Source organism: Centroberyx gerrardi, chromosome 11 (genome assembly GCF_048128805.1).
Source record: "Centroberyx gerrardi isolate f3 chromosome 11, fCenGer3.hap1.cur.20231027, whole genome shotgun sequence".
Classification (NCBI taxonomy): Eukaryota; Metazoa; Chordata; class Actinopteri; order Beryciformes; family Berycidae; genus Centroberyx; species Centroberyx gerrardi.
The window spans coordinates 447,704-458,820 of NC_136007.1; the positions used below are offsets into that span (position 1 = coordinate 447,704).

General features: G+C 40.6%; 1 protein-coding gene across 1 annotated transcript in view; it reads right to left on the reverse strand.

Moving 5' to 3' along the window:
* Positions 1–2,215: 2,215 nt before the first annotated feature.
* tmprss15 (transmembrane serine protease 15) overlaps positions 2,216–11,117 on the reverse strand; it is a 17,388-nt gene continuing 8,486 nt past the window's right edge. The window contains exons 17-26 of the mRNA XM_078286662.1: positions 10,836–10,956; positions 10,406–10,501; positions 9,902–9,951; positions 7,472–7,558; positions 7,231–7,372; positions 6,116–6,297; positions 5,474–5,569; positions 4,004–4,143; positions 3,781–3,835; positions 2,216–2,361 (exon numbers count right to left, since the gene is read on the reverse strand). Of these exons, the coding sequence (XP_078142788.1) occupies positions 2,216–2,361; positions 3,781–3,835; positions 4,004–4,143; positions 5,474–5,569; positions 6,116–6,297; positions 7,231–7,372; positions 7,472–7,558; positions 9,902–9,951; positions 10,406–10,501; positions 10,836–10,956 (1,115 nt within the window). The remainder of the gene's footprint in view (positions 2,362–3,780; positions 3,836–4,003; positions 4,144–5,473; positions 5,570–6,115; positions 6,298–7,230; positions 7,373–7,471; positions 7,559–9,901; positions 9,952–10,405; positions 10,502–10,835; positions 10,957–11,117) is intronic.

Consider the following 11,117-nt stretch of genomic DNA (forward strand, 5'->3'; position numbering starts at 1 on the left):
GCCGTAATCTAATTCCCCACTTGGGATTAAAAAAGCTCTAGCACCATCATGACTTCTGAAACCTTTACTTGAATTTCAAATGTTCTTTTTTATTCATTTCCAGTTTCCAGTAGACTGGATTGTTGCTGAGCCGTACGGCAGCCGGTACGCAGGCACAGCAATGTCATTCTTTCTATAAAGTTGTGGAATTATTAAATAGGGCCATATGATTTATGCTAATTAAAGTCAACAGTAGAGCCACATGGGCCAGCTTGTGTGTGCTAGTAAACTGTAAATTGTTTCAAGAATACAGTCAAGTTTAAAAAATAACTCACAGTACCATGGACACAGCCTTCAGTAAATATACCCTATTAATTTGTATAATTTAGGACTATGAACATTTTAGCTATATATTTGGATGTCGGGGATCAGATTTCTTATAAATAACAAAGATTTTATTTTTTAAATAACAAAAAGATAGTCCAACCGCACAAAGCCAAGTCACTGGCTCAATGTTTTAACTGGCAGATCTCAAATAAAGATTATAACATTCTGTAACAGATAAACAAGAGTAAGACTAAATCTACCTAGTCCTATACGTTACTGTTTAAACTGCTTGGTGTTCTGGTTTCTCCTGTTGACCTTGACCTTGAGTCCTCTTCATCCTAACCTATTCCAGTTTGTTGTGCTTGGCTTGCTCCTTGACGTCTGGTCGTAATTTGGGCTAACTGCCACTAGCTTGTTACCTGTCTAGGCTAACATTAGCTAGGGCTACTTTATGTTAGAAAGCAAGCTGTGAAGCTAAAAAAAACCTTATAACGGAGCTTATTCAAACCTGCGGTCAGACAAGAAAGTTAAGACCGGTACATGTCAGGCTTTTACTCTGACATGGAGCTCGGTCCTGTCCGGAGGTCAGATCCTGTCCTGTTCACACCTCCTGGACTGACTTCTCTTCTGGACTGACAAACTAAAAGCAAAAAGGAAAAATGCACATCGCTCCTTCCTTCTCTGTGGTGTCAGCTCAAAAGCAAAACGGCAGTAAAATCGCCTTTTTATTGATTGCATTTAAAAGCGTGAAACGATTGATACGAAGATACGCACATTCTGAGCAGGACACTCATTTCCCCATTGAAACACAAAACCTTTTTCTTTCAAATAATATATTAAGATCATTAACTTTGGAGCTCTGCTGACAGATGATGAACTGCAACACAGTTCAGTTCACTGGAGTTTTTCAAAACATGAGAATATTAGTTTTTCTTTAGTGACACAAATCAAAACAAATGAGAGACGTTTGGGTAACACTTCACTTTACAATGGCTTTATTCCAGTGTATTAACCAATGGAGAAGTATTGTGAGTACACAATATTACTGTGTATGTACCTGATGAAAATCTCCCTAATACATAATGTACTTTACTGTGTAACACACCATTCAAATGGCTTCGTTAAAACAGTGATGTTACAAACTACATTATGTAAAGTGTTACCAAAGATGTTTTTATATTAAAATGAAAAATAAAATTGAAACTTTATGTGCAAGACAAGATAACTTTATTCAAATTCCCTTCTACACTAAGCGACAATTGAGTTCACTGCAATAAAACATAGTAAAAACTTTTATTTCCTTCTTTTAACAGCACACACGTGATTCCAGTCAATATAGTAAAGTTGTTTTCCTATGTGTAACGAATGTGTGATTCACTGGAATATAATTTGTAATAATGTAATTTAATTTAATATCTAATTGCTTGTGGAGAAGTTCAGCCTTTCTCAACCACCAGGAGGCGCTGTGGTGACTTTTTATTCTCATTTGATCAAAATAAATTTAAACTGTAATTACTCTACTTCCTGGTCGGTATTTTTTGTGTTGAGGTGTTATGAGCTCAGAGGTAATTTCAAATTCAACTCCATCTTTAACTTTAACTTTAACTTTAACTTTAACTTTGTTCCTGATGTCAACAAGAGAAACATCCATCTGTTGTTAGATCTCAGTTTTCACTGAATTAAAGACACTTCTGATGACGAAGTGTTCACCTCCAGAAGAGGAGGAGGAGGAAGAGGAGGGTCAGTCAGGAGGAAGAGGAGGAGGAGGGTCAGTTAGGAGGAAGAGGATGAAGAGGAGGAGGGTCAGTCAGGAGGAGGAGGAGGAGGAGGAGGAGGAGGGTCAGTCAGGATGAAGAGGAGGAGGAGAGTCAGTCAGGAGGAAGAGGATGAAGAGGAGGAGGAGGGTCAGTCAGGAGGAAGAGGAAGAGGAGGAGGAGGAGGAGGAGATGAAGGAGGAGCGTCTGGTCTGGGCGATCCAGGAGATGAAGGAGGAGACTCGGGCGTAGACTCCGGGTCTCTCAGGTCGCCCACAGCCAATCCCAAACGACGTCACACCTGCCGGGAACCAATCAGGACACAGAATGTATTCATTATTCATTTATTTTTACATTTGTATGTTTGTATCAGTGTGTCTGTGTGTGTGTCTGTGTGTGTGTCTGTGTGTGTGTGTGACTGACCGGTCAGGATCCAGTGTGTGTGTGTGTCTGTGTGTGTGTGTGACTGACCGGTCAGGATCCAGTGTGTGTGTGTGTATGTGTGTGTGTGTGACTGACCGGTCAGGATCCAGTGTGTGTGTGTGTCTGTGTGTGTGTGTGACTGACCGGTCAGGATCCAGTGTGTGTGTGTGTCTGTGTGTGTGTGTGACTGACCGGTCAGGATCCAGTGTTTATACATCCATGTGTACACATATGTCGGCACGACAGAATAGTGGATCTGATATCAAAAGATATCAGATCTATCTTCAGGTCTTCTATAATGCTTTATAACATTCTGCTGTGAAGCCGAGCATGTTCAGTCTGTAGCGAGGATGTTCAGTCTGTAGCGAGGATGTTCAGTCTGTAGCGAGCATGTTCAGTCTGTAGCGAGGATTCAGAAGTGTTCTCTGATATTACAGCTAACTCTGATGTTGTTGTCTGAAGATCTCAGAGAGTTCATGTTGTTCCTGCTGGAGGTCGGCTGTACTTCTGACTGCAGCCTAGAGGAAGCCTTTCCAACCAAGATGCTGAAATATCAACAGCTGGAGCAGAACGTCTCACATCTGGGCTACAAGTGTAAACTTTTAGTTTTGATATTTGGCAGCCTGGGTCATGTGACGAGCTGGAGGGGCGGGGCTTCAGAGGGCCGGTCTCCCTCAGAGAAGGCCGAGCAGTTAGAGAGGTGTTGTTCAGTATCTGCTGTCAATATGAGGAGGAGCTGCTTTTTATACCCATGAAGTGGATCCTGTCTGTTATCCTGTCTGTTATCCTGTCTGTTATCCTGTCTGTTATCTTCCTGTGTGTCTGCAGCACTGTGGCTGCCAACCAGGCACTTCTGTAACTGACTGACTCAATATCTGACTGCATTAATACTGTTTATGTCCTTTGTATGCTTGTATTTATGTGGACATAAATAAATCTTTCATCTGTGTGTGTGTGACTGACAGGTCAGGATCCAGTGTGTGTGTGTGTGTGTGTGTGTGTGTGACTGACAGGTCAGGATCCAGTGTGTGTGTGTGTGTGTGTGTGTGTGTGTGTGACTGACCGGTCAGGATCCAGTGTGTGTGTGTGTGTGTGTGTGTGTGTGACTGACAGGTCAGGATCCAGTGTGTGTGTGTGTGTGTGTGTGTGTGTGTGACTGACCGGTCAGAATCCAGTGTGTGTGTGTGTGTGTGTTTGTGTGTGTGACTGACCGGTCAGGATCCAGTGTGTGTGTGTGTGTGTGTGTGTGACTGACCGGTCAGGATCCAGTGTGTGTGTGTGTGTGTGTGTGACTGACCGGTCAGGATCCAGTGTGTGTCCTCCTCACACAGCAGCGGACCTCCAGAGTCGCCCTGCAAACAACAACAACACACTTTAAACTTTAAACTTTAAACTTAAACAGAAAACAGGAGCAGACACAGGTCAGTCCAGGTCGGTCCAGGTCGGTCCGGGTCGGTCCAGGTCGGTCCAGGTCGGTCCGGGTCGGTCCGGGTTAAGGGTGGTCCAGTTTAGTCCGTTACCTGGCAGGAGTCGACTCCTCCCTCAGCGAAGCCGGCACACATCATGCTGGATGTGACGTTGTATTCTGGTAACTGAACCTGACACTGAGCCTGGCTCACCAGAGGAACCTGGGCCTCCTGGAGAACATCAGCTGGAGAACCTGGAGAGACAAACAGGCAGACAGACAGGCAGGCAGACAGACAGGCAGGCAGACAGACAGGCAGACAGACAGGCAGGCAGACAGACAGACAGGCAGACAGACAGGCAGAGAGGTAAGGTTGCATCATATAAACTTCCCAGCAGGTAGATGGATCCAGTTCACCAGGATCAGCACGGTTCAGATCCAGGAGGCGTCAGCTCGGCCTTTCAGTCTGAATCTGGTTCGGTTCTCTCGGTGTGGACCGAGTTACGGCACCGAGTTCAGCTGTACGAGGTTCTGAGTCCGGTTCTAAGTGAACTGTGGTGCGGTTCCATCTGCGGTTACAGGAGACATTTTTTAAAATTCTGAATGAAATCATTCCGAAGGAAGATTCCCACGCAGCGTTTCCATGAGCTGAATATAACGGTCGCATGAAGATGTTTCTGGAACCAGAAGAAAAGTTTCCAGCTCTCTAACATGTTTCAGGTCTAACAGCCGGACCTACGCCGGCCGCTCGGCTCCGTTGTTTCTTTACTGCCGTTGTTTCTGCTGCAGTTTCATCACAACATGCGACTCCATAAGTGTCAGAAAAAGACATTTTGTTTTGAACCCGCAATTATTGGGTCCATTTGTAATTCTCACCGCCGTACACTGAAACTGTCCCGGGTGGGCGGAGTCAGCACCGCCTACGTGAAGCCCGTCGCCCCGGGGCTCAGAACAGTCATCCTTTCAAATTCTCCCGGAAAAAAAAAGTAAAAAAGTAAACGTAATTGACGTTACTTGCGTCAAATGCGCGAGCGTGTGCAGAAAGAGCCGAGAGATTCAACCAGAGAAAGTGATCCGAACGAGAGTTTACATGACGACATTTTATCCATCGACCGGATCATGAAAGGGTTAAACCATCGGAACGACATTTCATCCGGATCGGTCCAGTTTATTCTGATTGAGCCGTTTATATGAGGCATTTCTATTCTGATTAAAAGGCTCCATGTAAACGCAGCAGTGAGAACGCAGTCTGGACTCATTCAGGAAATAAAAACCAGGACCTGATGGAGGAGAAACCTGCAGGTCTGCTGAAGGTCTCACTGAATCACTGACGAACACGAGGCAAACGCTGTTCTCCATCTGTGGCTTTTTCACAGATTCGGTTCATCAGACTCAGGTTGGTGACGAAGGTTTTACCAAACGCAGTTCTGCAGAATTCTAACAGTGAAACAGAACCACCGAACTCTGGTTCAGACTCAGATCACTGCTGATTCTGATTCTGATTCTGATTCTGATTCAGATTCAGATTCAGATCCAGATCCAGATCCAGATTCAGATTCAGATCCAGATCTTCAGAGTTCCTCACCTTGCTCAGCATCTCTTCCCCATCCAGCGATGAAACATTTCCTTCCTGCCTCAAACTGCTGATCGTCCCGAGGCAAACACACCGGCTGGACGACCGCTGGAAACACAATACACACTTCTAACACACACTTCTAACACACACTTCTAACACACCTTCTAACACACACTTCTAACACACTTCTAACACACACTTGTGAGTTGAGGTAAATCTATTGTTTCCAGTGCAGTAGAGTCATTACTGTAACTGTCAATAGGTTGTAACCAAAAAAAAATAAAATTCTTGAATCAAGTTGATTTAAAAAGATTATAAAAGTTGTTGAAACAAGTTTATATTGACATGAAACAAGAGAAACAATCTCACCAAACTGAGAACAAACTGAAAACTAAGATTTTAAGTCTGAATACAAGATTAGATGGCAGACAGTTTTGTGCTGTTAGGGTAGTTTTTATTTTGTAAAAGTCTTTTAAACTCTTCATTTTATCAGAATTTATGTCTGTACAGCAGTTTATGAGCAACCTGTTTGTTCAAAGCGCTTTAGAAATAAATTGGATTTAATTTGACTTGAAAATATGTTTTAAGAGAGATAAACTATAAGATTAAATGATTTGTTGAGACAGTTAGTGAGTTAAGAGGTTTCCTCACCGGTGAAGTTGATTGGCGTCTGGAGATGCATCATGGCGATGTCAGCCTGCTTGGTCTGTCTGTTATAATGTCTGTTGATGATGATCTGATCGACTCGTCGGGTCTGGACGTCCGGTGAGCCACTGTCACTGTGGGAGTGGAGACCGAACATCGCCACCCAGAACTGGAGATGAAGGTTCTTACTGTGGAAGGGGTTAATTTTAGAGAAAATATTGATCATGATCGTGACAATAACACATGGGATGAACGTCCTCACACAATATTTCCCTGACTGATGGACTGTAAGTCTGAAAGCATTTCCCATTCACTTCACTAACTATATGGGATTTCTTCATTCTGGCTCTGATGGATGTGCAGTAGTGACGGGACAATATATCGAAATTCAATATATCTCAGTAGAAATGTGACAATCCGTATGGATGTTCAGGAACATGAATGGTGATATCAGCTCCATGCTATTCTGCTGTCAGGAACATGAATGGTGATATCAGCTCCATGTTATTCTGCTGTCAGGAACATGAATGGTGATATCAGCTCCATGTTATTCTGCTGTCAGGAACATGAATGGTGATATCAGCTCCATGTTATTCTGCTGTCAGGAACATGAATGGTGATATCAGCTCCATGTTATTCTGCTGTCAGGAACATGAATGGTGATATCAGCTCCATGTTATTCTGCTGTAGTAATCACTAATGAGACTCTTGACCATCACAGTTTCACAAGCTCTCCATCCAAATTATAAATTGTTGTTTACATTCTAGCAGCCAATGGCATCGCTAGAAAGATTTGTGTCTCAGAAATAAACAGAATTTTGAACAGTCAGACTTTGTTGTCACTGAACTTTTATTGATCACATCGTATCGTGGTTGTATTGAATCCTAAACCCATTATCAAGTATCCAATCATATCGTTCCATCACTAATGCACAGTGACCAAATGTCCTCTCCTTCTTTAAACGGTCCTTGGTTTGGATCCCTTCAACTCATAGACTGGGAGTCTATGAGCCTAAAGGATCAAAATGTTCACTGATGACTCTATTCTAAATTATGACAATACTTAACTGTCTAACAAAGTCTACTAAAATAATCTGTCAAATCTGATAGGAGTGTCTCACCCAAACACACAGTGTGCAGCCGTTACCAGCCACTCGCTGTCAATCAACGAGGCTCCGCACACATGACGCCCCCTCCAATAGAGAGACACCATCCAAGGCCACGCCCCCTTCCCAGCATCCACCCCGCCCACCACTCTAACACCTGATAGGAGCAGAACAAGAAGGAGGAGTCAGACTGAACAACAAGGAGGAGTCATGATAAAACCCAAAGCACTTTGGGATGCATAGTTTGTTTTGGTACCTTGACCATTCCTCCTCTCTGCTGATTGGTCTGTCTCAGACGATCCTGTGCCACCCGTCTCCATGGAGACCAGACGAACACCACAAGCTAAAACACACAGATGCTGTTTTACACTATACATCCAACACACTGAGTAGTTACACCTACAATAAGCAATATCAGCCCTTCTAACCAATCCTGAAGCTAATGTTGCTGTGTGGAGATTTAACTGAGACATCATGATGTAAACCAACATCCAGCTGTGTTGCTGTTTTCTCCTCTTTTCTAAAGCTGTTGTCAGATTCTGCTGCTGAACGAAGCTCCTCCCCCTCCATCCAGCTGCTTTTCATTTTTAAAACTAGCTCGTCTCCTCCCTCGCTTTTTAAAAGCGGCGCTCTCCGCCTCCCACTCCTGAAAAACATTCTCATGATGCTAAACTTGTTAAACTAGTAAACTTGTTAAACTGGTAAACTTGTTGAACTAGTAAACTTGTTAAACTGGTAAACTTGTTGAACTGGTAAACTTGTTGAACTGGTAAACTTGTTGAACTAGTAAACTTGTTAAACTGGTAAACTTGTTAAACTTGTTGAACTGGTAAACTTGTTAAACTAGTAAACTTGTTAAACTAGTAAACTTGTTTAACTTGTAAACTTGTTAAATTAGTAAACTTGTTAAACTAGTAAACTTGTTTAACTTGTAAACTTGTTGAACTTGTAAACTTGTTAAACTAGTAAACTTGTTGAACTTGTAAACTTGTTAAACTAGTAAACTTGTTAAACTGGTAAACTTGTTAAACTGGTAAACTTGTTAAACTGATAAACTTGTAAACTTGTTAAACTTGTTAAACTTGTAAACTTGTAAACTTGTTAAACTTGTAAACTTGTAAACTTGTTAAACTTGTTAAACTGATAAACTTGTTAAACTTGTTAAACTTGTTAAACTGGTAAACTTGTTAAACTGGTAAACTTGTTGAACTGGTAAACTTGTTAAACTGGTAAACTTGTTAAACTGATAAACTTGTAAACTTGTTAAACTTGTTAAACTGGTAAACTTGTAAACTTGTTAAACTTGTTAAACTTGTAAACTTGTAAACTTGTTAAACTGATAAACTTGTTAAACTTGTTAAACTTGTTAAACTGATAAACTTGTTAAACTTGTAAACTTGTTAAACTTGTTAAACTGATAAACTTGTTAAACTTGTTAAACTGATAAACTTGTTAAACTTGTTAAACTTGTTAAACTGGTAAACTTGTTAAACTGGTAAACTTGTTGAACTGGTAAACTTGTTGAACTAGTAAACTTGTTAAACTGGTAAACTTGTTAAACTGATAAACTGGTAAACTTGTTAAACTTGTTAAACTTGTAAACTTGTTAAACTTGTTAAACTTGTAAACTTGTAAACTTGTAAACTTGTTAAACTTGTTAAACTGATAAACTTGTTAAACTTGTTAAACTGATAAACTTGTTAAACTTGTAAACTTGTTAAACTTGTTAAACTGATAAACTTGTTAAACTTGTTAAACTTGTTAAACTGATAAACTTGTTAAACTTGTTAAACTTGTAAACTTGTTAAACTTGTTAAACTTGTAAACTTGTTAAACTTGTTAAACTTGTTAAACTGATAAACTTGTTAAACTTGTTAAACTGATAAACTTGTTAAACTTGTTACACTTGTTAAACTGATAAACTTGATAAACTTGTTAAACTTGTAAACTTGTTAAACTTGTTAAACTGATAAACTTGTTAAACTGATAAACTTGTTAAACTTGTTAAACTTATTAAACTGATAAACTTGTTAAACTTGTTAAACTTGTAAACTTGTTAAACTTGTTAAACTTGTAAACTTGTTAAACTTGTTAAACTTGTTAAACTGATAAACTTGTTAAACTTGTTAAACTGATAAACTTGTTAAACTTGTTACACTTGTTAAACTGATAAACTTGATAAACTTGTTAAACTTGTAAACTTGTTAAACTTGTTAAACTGGTAAACTTGTTAAACTGATAAACTTGATAAACTTGTTAAACTTGTAAACTTGTTAAACTTGTTAAACTGGTAAACTTGTTTCTGTCGCCCATAGTGGGCAGAAAATTTAGCTTATTGCAACTTTATATATTCAGTGTATTGTTTTAACAGGAGTGTTTTTAGAGTGCAGAGTGTTTTAACAGGAGTGTTTTTAGAGTGCAGAGTGTTTTAACAGGAGTGTTTTTAGAGTGCATGGTGTTTTAACAGGAGTCTTTTTAGAGTGCAGGGTGTTTTAACAGGAGTGTTTTTAGAGTGCAGAGTGTTTTAACAGGAGTGTTTTTAGAGTGCAGGGTGTTTTAACAGGAGTGTTTTTAGAGTGCAGAGTGTTTTAACAGGAGTGTTTTTAGAGTGCAGAGTGTTTTAACAGGAGTGTTTTTAGAGTGCAGAGTGTTTTAACAGGAGTGTTTTTAGAGTGCAGGTACTCACGCTGGTTGTCACAGCTCAGTGACATCACTCGCTCACCAACACAACTTTCACTGGAACAGGAAAACAGAAAACACACTGACTCTGTTTACATGGACAGCAAGAATCTGACTTCTGGTTCTGGTTCTGGTTCTGGTTCTAATTCTAGCTCTGGTTCTGGCTCTAGCTCTGGTTCTGGTTCTGGTTCTGGTTCTGGCTCTATCTCTGGTTCTGGTTCTCGTTCTAGTTCTGGTTCTGGTTCTGGTTCTAGTTCTGGCTCTATCTCTGGTTCTGGTTCTAGTTCTGGTTCTGGTTCTGGGTCTAGTTCTGGTTCTAGTTCTGGCTCTGGCTCTGGCTCTGGCTCTGGCTCTGGTTCTGGCTCTAGCTCTGGTTCTGGTTCTAGTTCTGGTTCTAATTCTGGTTCTGGTTCTGGCTCTGGTTCTGGCTCTAGCTCTGGTTCTGGTTCTGGTTCTGGTTCTAGTTTTAGTTCTGGTTCTAATTCTAGTTCTGGTCCTGGTTCTGGTTTACCTGGTGTTGAGCTCCATGGTTCCGTTGCGGTCGATGTTGACGGTTACAAACGGTGAGTGGTCCGGTCGCGCCGGCAGCAGCGTCACGTTACCCGCTCTGCAGAGACAGAACCGGTTCTAAAACGGTTTGAATCTGTGAACTGAAATTACTTTCTGTGGAACATTTGTACTTTGTAATTTGTATATTTGTATTTGTTTTGGTTTGATGATTATGAAAGAAATACGCTAACACTTGGTTTATTATGTTATGTTATATGTTATACTGTATATTTGCGTTATATATGTATATGTTATATATATGTTGTACTGTATATTTATGTCAGTGTATATGTTATATGTGTGTGGTGTGGTTTGAGCTGGACGCTGAAAATAAAATCAAAAACACACACACACACACACACACACACACACACACACACACACACAGCCACCTGTGTCCCAGGTAAGTGCAGGTGAGGTCAGACAGGTGTGAGCTCCAGCTGTGAGCGCAGACTGTGAACAGTCTGGAGTGAAGTCGAACCTGCAGACGAGTCGAACCGTTCAGCTGCAACACTGAAATACACACAACCATTATATTATATTATATTATATTATATTATATTATATTACACATTACATTACATTACATTACATTTATTACAGCAGTGATACTAAATTAAAAGCAGCTGACATCAGCATTAAATAAATAAAGTTTTAAATTGAAACGTTGTCTC